Genomic DNA, 19249 nt, shown 5'->3' on the forward strand with positions numbered 1-19249 from the left:
TCTCCCTTATTGTGCCACATATTTTACAGTGATTCTAGCTCATTATATTAAAAGAATAAACCATGTTGATTATAAATACGCTAAATACCTGTATAATAATTGAGGTATCTGACCAGCGTTAACATCTGTACCATTATTTGATTTCTTTGAACTCTTAAATTGGAAAACAACCCTAAGAAGAGAAAAAATAACAATATAACCAAAGACAACACTATTCAAGATTCATGGAAGGAAATGAAAAGTTTAACAATCATGCTTTCAAATCTTACATTACTGAAGAGAGATTCATTCTTTAAGGCCAAAAATACACTTAAAAAGACACTTCTGATTTTAATTCTAGCTCTGAATGCCTTAATGGGTTAAATGAAAGAGTTGAACCTGATTGGGAGCTCCTAGGTGAGTAGCTGCTCCGCTCCCTCCCTCCTGGTTAAAGCTCAACTTTAACTAGAACAATAAGCTTTTAACAAAATATTTCAACTTACAGTTTAAAATCTGCTTAAATAGATATAACATAAACTTTATCTTCAAAATGCTATGATATTCCAAGGTTGAATGAACTGTATATGGGAATCACACAGTCCTGGACCAAAGCACTCTCTCCAGTTCTACCATACAATCTTAGAGTAAGCTGAAAAGGGTATGTTACAATAGACTTAATTTATCTTCAGCATTCTACTTGAACATTCAGGAACACAGAATTCACCTCCTAAATTAGCCTGCTCTTTTTCTGGTCAGCTCTCTTATGAGCTGAATGAAACTATATGAAATACATGATTATATAACTTCTACCCATTTCGAACAGTTTATGCTCAAGAATAATAAAGAATAAATTGAATTTCTCTTATAAATGATGGTCCTTTCACATGAATCAGAGTACAGAGTATAGAGACGGCTGGACTTTGGGTCAAGAAACTCCAGGTCCAGATTTGGTTCTGCCACACAGTAGCCATACAGTTTGACGCAAATCATTTCACCTTTTGTCTCTCTATTCCCGAGTGTAAAAACGGGGCTAATAACCACTTCACAAAGTTACTGAGGGCATCAAACAAGATAATATAAATGAAAGTATTTTATAAACTGGGAAGTGCTCTATACCTGAACTTTAAACGGTAAATTTCCCTTTACATTTTATTAAAACTGTAGCATCTCATATCATTAAGGCTTTACAATTTATAAAGTATTTTCATAAGCACTGTCAAATTTTATGGCATGTATATATTTCTTTTTCATGGTTTCCAAACTCCCTATCCTTGTCATTTTCCTCTGTATAATTTCTAATTTTGCAAACAAGCTTTTAAACAAGGTAACATCCAGAAATACACACAAATGCCAACTGACAAGAGCAAAGAATAGCAGTTCTATTATCTCCACATTCTGACTTACCTTAATTTGGCATGCAATTATACGAATTTAATTTTTAGCAGGTCATATTATGCTCTAGACCTACAAAGATTTTTTACTCTACTAAAAGACCTCTGAGGGCTTCCCTGGTGGTGCAGTGGTTGAGCGTACGCCTGCCGATGCAGGGAACACGGGTTCGTGCCCCTGTCCGGGAAGATCCCACATGCCGTGGAGCGGCTGGGCCCATAAGCCATGGCCACTGAGCCTGCGCGTCCAGAGCCTGTGCTCCACAACGGGAGAGGCCGCAACAGTGAGAGGCCCGCGTACCGCAAAAAAATTAAAAAATAAAAAGACCTCTGAGCTTTCAAAACAATATTGCACTAACAAAAAAGGGAGTTGCTTAAGGAAAACTTAAACATTCTGCTTACCCATCATCTGTGGTAATAGAAGCTTGTCCATGAGATCCACAGTCACTGCTGGGTCCTGACACTCGAGCCCAGGCTACATACCACCAGCCAGCTTGCAGGAGGACTGGTTCATCAAACATCATTGCATATTTTTCTCTAAGAGGAAAATTTATGTGTCAAAGACAATGCCTTTGTACTTCTCTGTTACATACATTTATTTTTTAAAATCCTTTATAAACAAAACATGAAATACACTGTATTATTATAAGATTCTTGTCAAACAACATTAAAAACCCTCCATTTTAAAAAGTCTGGACAAGAACACAAATAATGGTTACTGGTGCTACAGTGATGGCATTATATTTCTTCCTCCTCATCCTGAGTTCTAAAACTTGCTTAAATATTATAAAGTTTTCATACTAAAATAAGATAATTTTTTTTAACTGTTGTTAAAAAAAACATGCCAGCTTTGCTGGAAAACTTTGAACTTTAAGGTTCATGTATTCAGTTAAAGTCTTTCGAGAGCTCTGGAGTCAGATGGTCTGAGTTCAAGGCCTGACTTTGTAACTCGCTAGCTGGGTGACCTTGGGGAAGTTACTACTACATCTTCTTTGTGACTTAAGTTTCGTCATCTGAAAATAGGGATAAAAACAATATCTAACTCATAGGATAGGACTGTTCTGGGAATTGAGTTTAGACAAATTGTTTGGAACTGAGCCTGTCACACAGTAACTACACAAAAAGTTTATTAAATTAGCAGGAGAGAAAACACATGTATACAAATAAGGGCATCTGATAAAGATATACCCAAGTTACAAAGTTCTAGGTAATAGCGTGGAAGGAGTGCATATTGGTTGTAGCTGGGACAGAGAGAAGAATAAAGATATTGAGGAAGGGGAAGACTGTCATGAACAGATCGGCAGGGGTCTGAGAGTACAAAACGGGGTCTGGAAGTGGCAAGGTGTCCAGTTAGGCTAAAGCACTGAGACAGATATAGAAAAGTAGTAGGTGGAAAGTTTAAAAGGACGCTGTGAAAGATTGTGGAAGGCCTTTAACACCAGCCTTAGGAATCTGGGCTTCGTTAGGAGGCAAATGAAGAATATCTAGATGATTCTCTATACATAAAACCATACACTGTATTTTTTACTCACAATCATATGCTCAAAAAAGTGATAACAATGGCATCTTAAGTCTTTGTTAAAAATTAATTAATCAATTAACTTTCCTGAGATTTCCCTAATCTTCATTTGTGTGTAACATTAAGAAGTTACTGAAATAGTATCTCCTGATATTGGTTAATGCCTAAAGTGAAGAAACAGTCAAAATTTTCTTTAGGTTTACTATTTTGTTCTCAAAAAGTATCTGTCTGTTAAAAGTAAACTCAATGCCTTACTACCATCTTCAGAAAATATACATTTTCATTAACAAAAAGCTTATGAATGCCACAGAAGCTTTTCTTAATGTAGTTATTTGTCATTGGGAAAGACAGTATACTACCATTATCATGAAGTCCAAATCCGTTCTTTTTCTCATCATAATATTCCCTGATTCAAATCACTAACTTGTCATAACAGTCTTGAGATAATTCTTAAGTTTACACAGAGAAGACTGAAAAAATCTAAGTCTCTTTATTATTTAATGAACCTTCATAAATAAACATCCTGATTCTGGTTACCTCCTGAGAGGTTTCAGTAAAGCTGGCCACCTCTCCAAGCGTGTTATAATCAAGCAAATACTATAGGCTTGGTGTCAGAGCATACAGGTGATTTGAAGTACGACCCACTATGACTATTTGACACAGTATACATAACGCTACCGGTAGTAAATAATTGTACTACATCACTAGAACACTAGCATATTTGGTGTTCTCTAAGTGATGCATGAAAATATGTGTGCAAAATATGTGTATATTTCCATCTTCAATGTAGAAACAGTCAATTTATCTTGTGAAATACAAATATGAAGGATACTATTAGTTTTAATGTAGCATTATTAAAAGCAACAGTTATATTACCTAGTACATAATTTAGTTTCTTAAGCATTTGATCACAGATTATTTAAAACCTTCTCTTTAAGTTGCGTTATTCACTTATAATAAATATGTCATGTTAAGTATGCAAGGATTACACTGAATACTGAAGAAATCTTTACCTAGCAGCACAGTCATAAGCCAACACATCAGTCTCTGCAAGAAGGTCTCCATCAGTTTCATGATCTCCTCCATCAGGACCTAACTCAAACAGCTGGGGAGAGGAGAAAAACATATTGTGCCCAGTCACTCAGTCATGCAGACCTGCTGAATAATATGTTTATAATTTCGTGTCTCCAGTAGATGCTGGACACTACAGAATGTAAAAGAGTACCTGCTTTTAAAAAAATGTTATTCAGTGAAATGTACAAATCTATATATCGAAACTAAGAAACACATGTCTTATGGTCTGTACTAACCTCAGTTTTCCTTATTTTATATATTTGCCTACTTAGAGCAAATGCTCCAAAAATGTTCTGTACCAGATATAAACATCTGAAGGTGAGAGAGCTCTAAGTTCTAAGTGAGCTTCCAAATGTAGTAGAATTTTGCTTCAACACGTAACTAGCTGTGAGATCCTAGGACCCAGTTTCCTCATCCATTAAAGGGAGATGGACACTAGCAGCGCCTACTTCATTGTAATTGTGAGAATTAAGTGAAACGATGCTTGTGGAACACTTAGAAAAATACCCAGCGGAAAAAAAAAAAAAAAGGCTAGAAAAATATTAGCTGAGGAATAATAGAAGGAAAGGATCCTTAAGAAAACAGGTAACAAAAAATAGCTCAAATGGCATGGGAAAAGGAGATAGAAAGAGTGAGGGGGAAAAAAACAGTTATAAAAAAGGGGGAGGACTGCAGAGTACAGGAAAAGAATAAAAGAGAAGATATCAAATAGGAAAAGTTATGAAATTAAGTGAAAATAAATGAAAATTATGAGGAAGGGATCTTTTTTTAAAAAAATGGACTAATACATATTTTTAAAACCCTTATTTCTCTTGATGATTATAGTAGGTGAACTACAAGAAAGGTGAGTAAAAGACTAAGAAGGAAGAGACGGGGATATTAAAACTTACTGGACAATTACTCTGTTAGAGGTCTCCATTTTTCAACTATATATGTTAATAGTTTAAAAATCTGTCTCCACCTCAGATCCTAGTCTGCGCCTGGGATTCCCCGGGGCAGCTGGATCTCACCAGTTGTAAAGTGACTCACCTCTCCTCCCTCCTGCCTCCCCTGCTCTGATTAATGGCACTATCATTCACCTACTCACTCAGATTAAAAAACCTGGGATAATCCTTTTTTCCAAATCTCTCCACCAGCACTGCATCTCTCCTATTGCTGGTACCAAAGCTTGTCAGTGCAACCAGTGTTAGCAGTGTTACTAGCTAGAAGAGTTCAATATGAACTAATTAGTTCTTCTCTCCATTCTCTCCTTGCTCTAACCCATATTCCACAAAGTTAAGGGTTTTTGCTTTTCTTGAATAACCCACAGCAGTCTTTTTAAAATGAGTATCTGATTAGAATACTTCCTTAATCTAAAAGTCTTCAATGGTTTCTCTTCTCCTTCTTTGTAGCATGATATAAAGGTCTTAAATGATTTGCCCCTAACTTGGCGCCCCTGTTTATGTTCAACAAATAATTTTGAACACATACTGTGTGCCAGGCAGGGTTCTAAGAACCGGGCATACAGGGGTGAACAATGCAAACAAAAATAAGGGGTGGGGGGGCTACTGGAAGTAAGTCTGTGGTAAGGGAGAGGATTTACAGTTTTAAATAGGCTCACCAAGGAGTCACGATCTTTAGGTAAAGAGGAAGTGAGCCTTGCAGGTACCGGAGTGAAGAGCTGCCGTCAGAGGGAGTAAGTAGCAAGTGTTAAGGTCCTGAGGTCTGACTATGCCTGGTATGTCTGAGGAACAAGGGCCGGTCAGTATGGCTAGGTTAGAGTGAAGCAGCTAGTATAACATAAGGTCAGAGTCAGAGTGGTGATGCAAGTCAGTTCTGATGTTGTTTTTCAGGCCCTTGTAAGCCCTCTGGTTTTTATTCTAATACTATTGGAATCACTCTGCTATGTTGAGAACAGACCGAAGGGAGCAAGGACAGAAGCAGATACAAATTGGGAGGTTACTGTAATGCTCCAAGCAGCTGTGGTTTGGACCAACTTGGTACCAGGGGCAGTTTTTAGAAGTGGTTAGATCCTGGATTTATTTTCAAAGTGTAGCCAACAATATTTGCTGTGAGAGTGGATGTGGGGTGTGAAAGAAAGAGGGAAGAAGGCAAGGATGACTCCAAGATTTTTGGCCTAAGCAACTGGAAGAATGAAGTTAACTCTATTCTGAGTCAGTTAACTGGGATGGGGAAGGACAAGAGAACAGCAGGTTTAGAGAGATGGTCAGAAGCCTAGTTTTGAGTATGTTACATCCCAAATACCTGTTAGCTATCCACCTGTTAGCTATCCATATGGAGATGCAGAGTAGGCAGCTGTATATATATCTTTGGAGGTCTATTAAGTGTGAGAGCGATAAGAGAAAAAACACTTAAAGCCGTAAGGCTGGATCACCGAGGGGGTGAGTAGACTTTAAAAAGATGTCCAAGACTGAGTTCCGGCACTGCAGCGTTTAGAGGTCAGGAAGATGATGAGTGGCCAGCAGGAGACTAAGAAGAGCGGCCAGGGAGATGGGAGGAAAATGAAGTGTGGTGTCCTGGGAGCCACATGAAGAAACCATATCGAAGAAGAGCTCGACTGGATTAAATTCTGTAGACTGGTTAAGGAAGATAAGGACTGAGACTACAGTAGTACTTAACAGAGAATTTTTTAAGAAGCCTGCTATTGAAATTAAGGCATAAACTCTAGTCACCTCTCTCACTTTAAGAGCAAAATCGGATAATGTGACAACAGAAAATTCAAGCTATTAGTAAATTTTCAAAGACTGAGCACAGCCTTTGCTTAGTATAACTGTTGCCCTTTCTGAGATGAATAGTGCAGTAAACTTAGGACTTTTGATTGTTTTTTGACTCTCTACCAGATGGAATCCATCCCCTTACTCACTTCATCCCTGGTCCCCACGCCTGTGGTGATGATGTCTGTTTACACAGTATTTGGCAGTAAAAATGCTAAAAACTTTTTAAAGCTACATCCAAATGCCCCTGCATCTTATCATTAAAACGGCTACAGGAAAGTAGGCACATGCAAAGGTGCCTTCTATAAAATAATAAACTAAGTCAAAATACTTATCTTCAAACACAAAAGGCAACAGTGAGAATGAACTGCTTACCTTAATTTTAGCGGTATATTCTCCTCTACCTCCAAACAGACCAAGACCACCAAGTAAAATGTCTGTGTCAGCACTAAAACGTATAGCTTCTACCGAGTGAGCAGAGTAACCCCAGCCCCCTCCATGACCTAAAAGATGCAAATGATAACTTATGCTTTAAAATATCCATGTATTTCATTTATAAGACAATATTTCCTAAACATAAATATACATACTTTCAAACCTGTTTACTACACTATAATCTTCTTTGGAATAAACCTTCATTACTGCTTGAGTCTCCTCCTCTGTACTGGCAACACCCATCTTTAAATCTTGCATAGTTGCCAAGGTATCAAGACAACCTAAAAGCAAACAAACAAAAATTCAACTCCTTGAAATTAAAACTTCCCCGAGTACTTATAGTATGAGATGCTGGAGGGGATAAATTAAAACAATAAATTCTGAATTGTGCTCAACAAATTTATTCCAAGCTTTAACATTTCATGGAAGATACTTTTACAACCAATAAAAATTACCCTCTGCCTGGGTAATTATCATATTTAAACATAAGCTATATGACAATGTTTCACACAAAACTATCTCTCTGAAAAGTTGGAATCGCTTAATCTTTGAGTCCCTACAAGGTTCTTCCTTTTATCAAACTCTCTGAATCACTTTAGATTGATTCTTAAAGTACTATTTGAGGAAGACACAGTAGCCTGAGATAACCTTAATCAGTGCTAGTTTTGGATGTTTACAATGGCTACCAGATGTTGTAAAAGTGCTATATCTCAAATTAATTAATTAGAAGTGAAGTTGATGTGCTGTGGAAAACTATTATGTAAGAAGAAACAAGTGGTAACTATAAAATTCATATCATATTTTATAGAATTTATTTTAAATAATGTATAAAATTTAAATATTATAATTATACATTTGAATATTTAACCTACATCACTAAAGTTTATATATTCAAGTTAAGCAAAAACATTACTTTACAAGACACATATTAGGAAAATTATATTCAGGGCTGCTTTATATTTGGGCATATATGAATCGTTCAGGGTGTTGGTGTAAGTCTGATGTACTGTTTTCTGTAGGGTAAACCTCTTAAAGTTAGATGATTTAACTTATTTTGCACCTAGAGCATTACCGTTTAACAAACATGACAGAATGATATACAAATTTAAATACTCTTAAAAAAAATCCTCAGCACACATTAATGAAAATTAGCTGATCATCAAATACCAACCCTACCTAGAATGTGCAAAGCTGCATGAGACCGGGTGGTGAGAGCCCTTGATCCCGTTGGTAAGGCAAGTTCAGGACTTAGAATACTACATCGGGACTGCATGTCTGCTGCAGAGGGAAGTCGGGCATCAGCAACCACTGCATTGTAACACCATAGTTCTCTAGTGTTTGGTCGAAACCTTTCAAGAAAGAATAATTACAGTATAATAAAACCTGTGAAGTATAATTGACAATAAAAAGAGAGGAATACGGCCAGCTTAAACAGGACAAAACGTAGCTCATGACTTTCCATATCTGAGCTAAAGATATAAATAAAGTGATTATGTCACTATAAATGAAATAATTTGAACAAAACAGTAATATAGATCACATTTCATGAATAACAGAGCAACAGTATACTTAAAAGTATAATGTGTACTTACAAATGTAAAGCTTTTGTACAGCAAAAACTCCATAAAAAAGTGTATAGACAAAAGATAAGTCAAAAGAAAATACATGAAACAAACATATGAGACAAAACTGCAATATCCATAACGTAGAAGAGCTCCCGCAAGCCAGTAAGAGATCATCAATCCCATATCGGAAGTGGGCAAAGCACATGGAATGCTGTTCTTAGGAAGGAAGCACAAACAGAATGTATGAAGATGCTGAATCTTACTAATAAACAGTAAAGCAGTCACAAAAACCGTGAGGGACCCACAATGCCCTCCTGCCATTATCTCATTCCTTTTATCTCTTTCATAACAAAATTCTCAAAAAGCAGTTTCCACTTCTTTACCTCTTTTATTCTATAAATTCTTTTTGGAAGAGTTGTTTTTATCAACTATCGAGTACACACAAAAGAAAAGTAACAAAATATTTTCAAAATAAAGTATGAAGAATAATGACCCAATATACACTAGTAAAAAGAACACTACCATTATCTATTAAGTACTCTGTGTCTCCCTCCCAACTCAATTCCTTTCCTTTTCCTTTCAAAGGTAACGATTATCTTGAATTTCAAAAGTTTATTATTTTCTTGCTTTTCTTTATGATTTTTCAAATGTTTGTATCAAAATAGTATATTATTTAAGTCTGGTCTTCTCAATCAATGGCACTTGATGATCCAAATTTACTAAATATAAAAGCACTTATATCCAGCAATCCCACTTTGGGTACATATCCAAAAGAACTGAAAGCAGGATCTTGAAGAGATAGTTGCACACCCATGTTCATAGCAGCATTATCCACAACAGCCAAGAGGTGGAAGCAACCCAAACACCCTTCGATGGATGAAGGGATAAAGAAAATGTGGTAGAAACATACAATGAAATACCATTCAGCTAAAAAAAAAAAAAAAAAAAGAATGAACCTTGAAGACATTATGCTAAGTGAAACAAGCTAGTCACAAAATGACAAACTATGTATGATTTCACTTATATATATATCTAAAGTAGGCAAATGCAAAGGAACAGAAAGTAGAACGGTGGTTGCCAGGAGTGAGAGGGAGGGAGAAATGAGCTGTTCTTTGCATAAGTTTAAGTTTTACAAAATGAAAATGTTCTGGAGAGATGCTGTTCAACAATGTGACTATATTTAATGCTACGGAATTGTACACTTAAAAATGGTTAAGATGTTAAATTTTATGTTATTTCTACCACAATTAAAAAAATTTAAATTATTTTTAAAAAACACTTAAAAATAATACTTCACACAGAATAAATTCTATTTAATAGCTGCTATAATTAGTAGCATTAATATTATTGGTTTATTGCTTTTTAATTTAATCTATCAATCTAAGTGATACTTGTAGTCTTATTTATATAAAAAACAAAATACATGCATTTTAAAAGGTATCAAACAGGGCTTCCCTGGTGGCACAGTGGTTGAGAGTCCGCCTGCCAATGCAGGGGACACGGGTTCGTGCCCCGTCCGGGAAGATCCCACATGCCGCGGAGTGGCTAGGCCCGTGAGCCATGGCCGCTGAGCCTGCGCGTCCGGAGCCTGTGCTCCGCAACGGGGGAGAGGCCACAACAGTGAGAGGCCCACGTACGGCAAAAAAAAAAAAAAAAGGTATCAAACAATATAAACCAAACCTAATACTTGTGAGCCATAGCGAAGGTTAGTGGGATTTGGTATGGGGGAAGAAAAAGATTTGGAGAAGGACCACATCATTTTTCCTGTTTGTATTTTTGCTTTGCTTTTTAAAAAATAACACAGATTCATGTGTTAGTTTTGTAAATTTTGACATGGGAAATAAAATTGCTATTAACATTTATCTGCTCTTTTCAAATGTTAAAAGTTTCTAATTGTTCAGGAGAAGTTATTGTTAAGAATACAAAAGGAGGCAGACTCAGGCCGGAAGGAAAGTCAAAGTAAGCTGATACTGAATCTGCAATGTCTGTGATAGCTGTAAAATGCACATACCCTACTGAAAAACACAAAGGACACAAAGCAGCCAGAAGTCAGGATAAAGGAACAAACTCTCCACCTTCCAGCTGTTTTACTCAAACACAGGAGGAGACTGTCCTTCATCTTTTAATCTCTGTTTTAGAATAAAGGGTAAATGATCAAGGACCTGGCAAGCATTTGAGATCATCTGTCCCCACTGCTACCACATGTGAAAAAGGCAAGGTTCAAGTAATCGGATACCGCACTTTGGAGTTCTGTTAAGACCCCCAGGGAAATGATTCTAATGTTAGAATCTACTTCTACTGTTCTCTCTAATTTAGAGAATGCATTTCTAATTTAGTAAATGTATCCAGAAACTAATTCCATACTGTCAGTTTTTACTTTATTTTGTTAATGCAAATTTACTTCATTTAAAAATAAAACATGTAAGGATCATAGAAAATCAAACATCAATTTAAACCTAGGTCCAAACCAGAGCTTGCTCTTTGGTAACTAAGTCTCTTGTACATTGACTTCCAATCAGTAAATAGTTGAGGATAATTCTATTTTTACATCATTTGTTTCTCTATCCCCTCCGTTCCACTGTGACCACTCTAATTCTGGTTCTCAGTATCTCATGTCTTCATAAGAATCACTATAAGACTACTCACCTCTAGTCTCTTGTTATCTAATCTACCCTGTATATTGCTGCTACAGAGATCTAAAAGCACTACTCAACTCAATTCTGGTCTCCAAGTCTTCCCACAAAATGCCCAAGTGAGATAGCAAGCTTGTGAGCAACCTGGGAAGCACTATAATTCCTTCACTAGGAATTAGGCCTCAGGACTGATAGAAAACATGGCCTTTTAAGACTTGGATGGCTGGTAGAAATGAAAGCAGGAATGGGCAGAATAAAGAAGACAGAGGAAGTCTTCCCCCTCCTCACTCATGCCACTTCAACCTTTCAACTTACCTGGATTCCTACTAAGGCTGGCCAAATAAACAACGCAAGGGGGAAAAAATGGTTAAATCCTGTGATGAGCCACTCTGGTAAGGGCAGTATACACCCCCTATTAGCATTCAAAGCTACAAATCTGAGGATAACTCTTTCCTTTACTCATTATGTATATAAAGCACCATAATAAATTTTAAACAAGTTACAATATAATTTCTTGAATTGCCTGTGTACCTGTATCCATCTCTATATTTTTATAATTTCCAGAGTTTGATAACCCTGTATATTTCTCTACCAATATGGGGATTTTGTTGCATACATTCCTAAAGGGCAAGCTCATTGATCATATTTATTCTGTATTGTCTTTGGCATAATTTCTTCTACATAGCTGGTAATGATATTTACGGGACCTGGAAATAGAGTGAATTCTATACAATACAGACAAGAATGCTGACAGACTAAAAATAATTAACAAGAGAACTCTTGAGAGTAAAATTTCTTATTATAATGAGAGTAGCAAAGCCTTCTACAGCACCTACTATGTGCCTCTACCCTAAGTTCTCATAACAGCCTATAAGGTACCATTATTATACCTATTTTATAAATGACAAAAGTAAGGCACACAGAGTCAAAGTAACTTGTCCACAGCGACACAGAAAGCAACGTGTGCAGCTGGGATAAACCTAGGCAGTCTGGCTCAGAATTCATGCTTTGAACCACTACACTAAAGGTAGCAAGAGTGAAGGTCCCCAAGAGTCACTGTGATAGAAGTGTAGTTAACAGTTAAATAGGAGAGTTCTCATCTATGAAAAGTCTGCCTATACATGACTTTTATATTCCACAAAAGTACAATTTGATCCAAACTTATTTATTACTCTATTTTATAAACAGAGAAGCTTACCTCCAAATGACATCATACACAGGATCAAGACACACACCAAATCCTTGCAGATCCTCTTGTTCAGAGTCATTAAACGTTTTACAACTCCCATCCACTTTATTTATCAGAAGACACTTAAATGGAGGAGGTTCTGATATAGAAGCAGGTACCAAGCCTTAGGAAAAAGTATTTATATATTTTAAAGATGCATTACCTTTTTATATTCCCCCAACTTATAAGATAAGCATTTCTTATAAGGTAAGTATTATTACTATCTCCATTTTACAGAAGAAGACACTGAGACTGAGGGATTTAAGTAACTAAAAACCTTTAAGTAGCAGAATTTGGACTAAAACCTCAGGCTGTCTAAGTCCACAACACATGCCCTTAATTTCTACACAATACTACTCTATTATATAATTATTCATGATATCATGGACACAAGTATAAATTGACACCTTGGTCTCGATGAAACGTCAAAGTTTGACTTATGTAACCTTCCATAAAACTAATTTCCATCATTTACTTGACAAGAACCAACACAGAAAAATTCCTCTTTCCAATACACTGTATAGGATTTATACCACTACAATTTAGCTCATATTTCCATCACTCTCTAGCTTTTAAGTACTTTGGTTTCTACTTTCCTAATTATTTCATTCTTCCAGCACATAGATATATATAAACATAGACACTTAGAAGCTTCTTTTAAACTACTTCAAACAGAAGAAAACAAAAAGCTACAGGACTACATCTCATAACAGGGAAAGATGACCGTTTACTATCAAGGCTATTTTGGAGGGACATTTGCTTGTTTGGGGTATTACCTATGATGTGTTTACTGGCAAAAATTTCTGATGTAGCGAGCACATGAGAATTAATAAGTGCTTCATCAATTCGTAAGAAAGTCTGGTCCCCACTTGCACCTATCCAGGTAGCTTTTCTTCCATATTTTGATCCAATGTTAGGCATGGGAGCTGGTTTTGCATTCCAATATGGCACATCCAAAATTGGTCTACCCAGTTGTCCTTTCTAAAAGATTAAATAAATCGTATTAACAATAATACTGGATAAACAATTTATAATATTTTATAAAGTTAAGGAAACAGTAGACAAAAATAGCTCTGTGAGACGTTATTCTTCATCAGTTGTTAGCTATATTTTTTAATAAATGAAATTCATATGAAATTTGGACCAAACATTTACAAAGGAGTAAAATAATTTCTGTTATTCTTAGGAATTCTCCCCCTAATAAACCACATAGTACATGATTAAAAAAATAATAATACAGTTGAAATATTTCTCCATGTAAGAAATCTCCCTGAAATTCTGTGATTGTCTTTACCAACATTTAAATGAAAAGTATAATAAATACACAATATGTTAAAAAATTGGTAATACAAATTGTTCATTTAAAAAATCACTTTGCTACTTTAAGTTGACGGTACCATAAAATGTCACTCTGGAACTCACAGAGTCTAAAAATATTTGGGTAAAAGGCCAAAATAATGAATACTGCCACTGTGAATACAATTAGGAAATTACATATTTTTCACATGATCATGTGTTAGTAAGTTATTTCACTTATTTTTCAAGATAGACAGCAGAATCATTATGATGTCTTAAGTAAGTAACTGTGAACTCACTTAAAAAGTATGGCTGTCTCTAGGTACCTGTTTGGTAAGAGTAATAGGAAGTTTCTCACTACTAAGCGAGTAGCTGTAAAAGAATGTTAATGTTGGATTGGGAAATATTCACCCACCCGTGGCTCAGGAGCTCTCTCTCTCTCCTAGCATTCCCCTTCCACAACCCCCTGGAAGGCAGACAATGCTGCACCACGGCAGCCAGGGTTCACTACAAGTAACGGGAACGGGAAATCACGGCAAAACACCCAGAGCATAAGGGAGCCAGGAACACTGCAAACAAACACAGCCACAAACTGACTGCAAAAGCAACAGAACATCAATCCCTGGGTTGAACCAATGGAGGGAAAAGTGGCAAGCACAGGATTAGAGAAGCAGCCAAGAAATTTCAATGTTTATCTCAGCTTCTTTCAAGATCCTTATGTTTTGACAAAACAACAACAACAGCATAAAGATGTGTACGTCATATTGAGGGGTATTATTATGCTTTTGGAGGAAAAGAAACTAATTATATTTTTCATTGACTACTGAAATAAATATCTATTCCCCTATCAACCAACTAATGTGAAGAAAAGCAGTCTAAAAATATGATAGCTGCCTGGACAGGCCCCATGGGATTCAGAACGTGGTTATAAATAAGCCACATTTAAATACACAGAGGTTCACAGCTACAGCTTCTGGGACTAGAGGACAATGATGATTGTCTGATTCTAAACATTACCATTCACATTCCCTCCAAAACAACAAAATTCACACAGAGCGGGCTTCTCTGGTAGCGCAGTGGTTAAGAATCTGCCTGCCAATGCAGGGGATGTGGGTTCGAGCCCTGGTCCGGGAAGATCCCACATGCCACGGAGCAACTAAGCCCATGCGCCACAACTACTGAGCCTGCGCTCTAGAGCCCGCAAGCCACAACTACTGAGCCCACGTGCCACAACTACTGAAGCCCACATGCCTAGAGCCCATGCTCCATGACGAGAAGCCACCGCAATGAGAAGCCCGCGCACCGCAACAAAGAGCAGCCCCCGCTCGCCGCAGCTAGAGAAAACCCCTGCGCAGCACTGAAGACCCAACTCAGCCAAAATTAAATAAATAAATAAATAAATAAATAAAAAATCCACACAGAGCAAAGAAAACCACACATGACTCAAGCCTTCAGCAGTATCAGGAAATAATGGACCTCAGGACTTTTAAGGTGCCTGAAACCAGAGGGTGGAGGTAAGGTGCCGGGCACAGAAGGGGAGGCTCAAGAAGGGAACAGAGGGAAGAACTGGTGAAATCATCCCCCAAGGGAAAACCTGAACCTCTGCGTGAAAATGCCAGATAACAGGCAAGGGCTCGAAGGTTCACAGTGCCAGCCACAGGAAAAAGGCTTCAAAGTACGCAGGACGATTGCTCACCCATCAGGCTGACACAAATTAAAAGGTATGAGGGACAACACATGCTGCTGGCAAGGCTGTGGAGAAACAGGCACTCTCGGACACTGCTGGTGAGATGCAAAATAGAGGGGAACCGTTACTATCTCACGAAACTACACAGGCATTAGCCTTCGACCCAGCAACCTTACTTCGAAAAATTTACCTCAAAGGCACACCTCTAACAATATTCATTGTTATTGTTGCAAAATATTAGAAAATACTTCTTATTCCAAGCACAAGAAATTGATTTAATAAACTACAAGATATATACACAATTGTACTATGCAGATGTAAAATACGAATTGGGAAGATCTCTATGAACTGATGAGGAATGATTTCTAGGAGATACAGTAAAGTGTAAAGACAAAGTACCGAAGAGCATATATAAAATGCTACATTTTGAAAAACAAAGATGGGGAAATAATTATATATATGTATATATATACATACCATATTTATACCTATATCAATGCAGATATAGATAGATGGTGTGTGTGGTTATTTACGTATTAATCTTTAAAAAAATAAACACAGGAAGGAGAAACTGGAAAACAATGAACTTCATAACCTACAAGCACGGCGTGAAGGGGTGGGAAGTAGGGATGCCAGAGATGGGGGAGGGAACGACACTTGGGTGAGTATACCATTTTTGTGTAACTTAACTTTTGGAAACATGTTAAGGTTCTACACATTCAAAAAATAAAACTCCATCTAAGGATGTGGGAGGAGGGACCCTTAAACTTAAAAGCAAACTGAAACAGCGCACTGGACCACAAACCACTCTCCTTGGAGGTCTGAGAGCTCCAAGTCGGCAGGACATGGTAGGGGACAGCAGTTAAACCAATGTCTTCCTACAAAGGGCCAGGAAGACTGTTACAAGAGGGAAAAGAGGAACCCCACTCAGTGACAGTCCTTTAATTCGTCCCCTTTCTGCCCTACCTTTGGCATTCCTCTGGAGCCTCATTCACTGTTCAAGGCCAAAGTTATCTCCATGCTGAAAGGTCATCCCTCTTTCTCCCCCACCCGAGATCAGATCTTACTCACTTTACGGAGATGAACCCCTGTCCCAGGACAGGGTGAGACAAAGTGTAACCGGTAAAAGGGCCCGTTTTCAGGAACAAGGGAAGGAAGGTGATCCTTGGCTGTTGTCACCCTTTACAAAGAATCTGCTAGTTCTACCTATTTTTATCCATATTAAATAAAATTTAAAGAAAAAGAAAACTAAAACAAATGAACCCAACTCTATTCCAAAGGAATAACATAATCCCACTGAAAGGGGGTGGGAAGAAAGAATCCAAGTAACTTATGAACACAGCATCTGAATCTATACCTTCGGTCTTGGGGTAGGACACAGGCGAGAGGGGGCGAGAGCGGGGGAGAGGAGGGCAGAAACAAGAGTGATAAACAAATCCTGAACTCTTTTTAGGGAGTTTGTTTTTACAGTAGTGTGGGCAAAGCAAATATAAAACTATTTCAGACATAGTTTAGGACTGAGTGAATGAGAAATAAATGTATTGATATTGTTGGGATCCAGGATTCTTACTGTGGAAGAAGGGACATAAACATGGAATGAGACAAGGTAAGAAAGAACCCTATGGGAATGGGCTGGAATTAAGAGGTATCAGTGCAGACTTATTATTTCTAAAATATACGTATGTATGTATATATGCACACAGATGTGTACTGGGGATGCAATGAATACACCTAGTGCTCAGCTGGTGTCTAGTACTATTCCCCACTAAAAACAACCTAGGTTTTTTAGAGAAATAGCTGATTCTAGGACTCATACAGATAAGCCTGGAACAACTTGTTATGCCAGGAAGTAAGGAAGTACTCAAAAAAACAAAGAGGCATGTCACCAGAACACAGAAGTCAGCATGAAGGGACTCCCACTGGCGAAATCTGAGACAATATAAGCACCCAAATAATTAAGTACAGTAATGACGAAAAAAGAGAAATGTGTCTACACCAATAATAAGTAGACAGGTAAACAAACAAATATTAAATGGGCTCTTGCTTAGAGTAAAACGCAAAGGGCTGACAGGTAAATGTGAGGAGGTGCCGGGGTTGGAAAAATCATCATTTTTGCAGCCATTATAGTAAAAACTGGCTCAGGCAAGAACAATCAACAGACGCGAAATCTAGAAATTCTGAAGAGAAGCAGGTATCTTAAAACTTAACAGTGTCAACCCAAAGACTGCTTATTAGTTTCAAGTGAAAAAATTCTAACTCTGCGGTAGTGAAATCAAACAAAATTTTACAGGTGATCAAAATTTACATCACCAGTGAAGGGCAGGTGGGCATTTTGTGCCTCCAAATGTGATTCCCTGAGAAGGACACGATGTCACTTACATGGTATTTTAGTCTGGAACGCACAACCTGAATCTAAACATGAGGAAATATTAGAGAAACAAAAATAAGGAAACTTTTGTTAAAAAAAAGAAGTACCATATTCTTCAAAAATGTCAATGTCATAATAAACAAAGAAAAGGAGCGAAAATGTTACAGATTAAAGGAGACTAAAGAGACATAAGAAATAAATACAATGCCTGATCCTAGACTGGAGGGGAAAAATGCCAGAAAAGAATTACCGGATCAACTGACAAAACACAAACTATTTAAGGAGTAAAGGATCATAATGTGTGCAAGTTATTCTTAAAGGACAAGAAAAAAAAAGTTTTATACACACATGCATACAGAGTACATGAGAGAATGAAAGCATGAATATACAAATGATAAAGCAAACGGATCAAAATGTTACCAATAGGTGAATCTGATTCAAGAATATATGGGCGCTCTATGTACTATTCTTATTTTTGGGAAACTTTCTGTAAGCTTAAAATCATTTCCAAGTAAGAGATTTTTTTTAAGTTCACATTTACATTTAAAAAAAATCAAGAGTTGCAAATTACATCCCAGAGACTTAGGTTAGAGGGTTCTGAATAGTTACCCACATCACAGATGGTACAGGTTTATTAGCACAGTCTTATTAAGCTTTTCCTTGAGCTCTACTATGCCCAAACTATACAAAATTCTCAGAGCATCTTCACTCTTTTCAAGCTTTGGCAAAAAAGAGAAAGAGCAAAACAGACAGGCAAACAGACAGAGAGAGACACAGAGAGGGAGAGGAAAAACTAAACTATAACTCTAAACAAATCTACCAAGAGAACCAGGCCTTTAAAAAGTTCTAAAATAAAAATAATTCTACATGTTAAGAAAAATGATTCTTTACAAACTGTTGGGAAATAAGTTTTCAGTGACAGAATTAGCTCTACTGAATGCTTAACAGATTCTGACCTGGAATAAACATGTCCAGTATTCTAACACAGCTGTTAAATTTAATAAATTCTAATGCTACACTACAAAAGAAAATCATTTCAAAGCAAAGTCTGTTAGGTTTCGTGTATGTTGGATGTGGAGACAGGAAATATGCATATGCAATAATTATAATACAAGAATTTCACTGAAACCAGAAAAAATAGCTAACGTAGACAAATTGCAAGGCAACGGTACAATGCAATATTATTAATGCTTAAAAAATTTCTTACAGAAAAACTTCCAAATGTGAAGACCTGTCCATCCATTAAAAGTACTGCCGTGTGGTTGCTGCCTGCAGTAACTTGTGTGCTAGGGCCTGGCAATGCTTGAACAAGAGTGGGACATCCCCTAGGTTAAAAAAAAAAAAAAAAAATTAAGTCAATTTC

At 37.0% G+C, this 19249-nt stretch overlaps 1 protein-coding gene across 10 annotated transcripts in view; it reads right to left on the bottom strand.

Moving 5' to 3' along the window:
- The window catches only part of MYCBP2 (MYC binding protein 2), a 271984-nt gene that overhangs the window by 137615 nt on the left and 115120 nt on the right, over positions 1–19249 (bottom strand). For all 10 annotated transcript variants that reach the window (XM_059995647.1, XM_059995652.1, XM_059995649.1 and 7 more), the window contains 9 exons: positions 19094–19211; positions 13312–13516; positions 12506–12659; positions 8286–8458; positions 7265–7390; positions 7050–7177; positions 3900–3991; positions 1770–1904; positions 89–172 (listed from right to left, as the gene is read on the bottom strand). In XM_059995647.1, coding sequence (XP_059851630.1) covers positions 89–172; positions 1770–1904; positions 3900–3991; positions 7050–7177; positions 7265–7390; positions 8286–8458; positions 12506–12659; positions 13312–13516; positions 19094–19211 — 1215 coding nt within the window. The remainder of the gene's footprint in view (positions 1–88; positions 173–1769; positions 1905–3899; positions 3992–7049; positions 7178–7264; positions 7391–8285; positions 8459–12505; positions 12660–13311; positions 13517–19093; positions 19212–19249) is intronic.

The sequence above is a fragment of the Delphinus delphis genome, chromosome 18, assembly GCF_949987515.2.
Source record: "Delphinus delphis chromosome 18, mDelDel1.2, whole genome shotgun sequence".
In the NCBI taxonomy this organism is placed as follows: domain Eukaryota; kingdom Metazoa; phylum Chordata; class Mammalia; order Artiodactyla; family Delphinidae; genus Delphinus; species Delphinus delphis.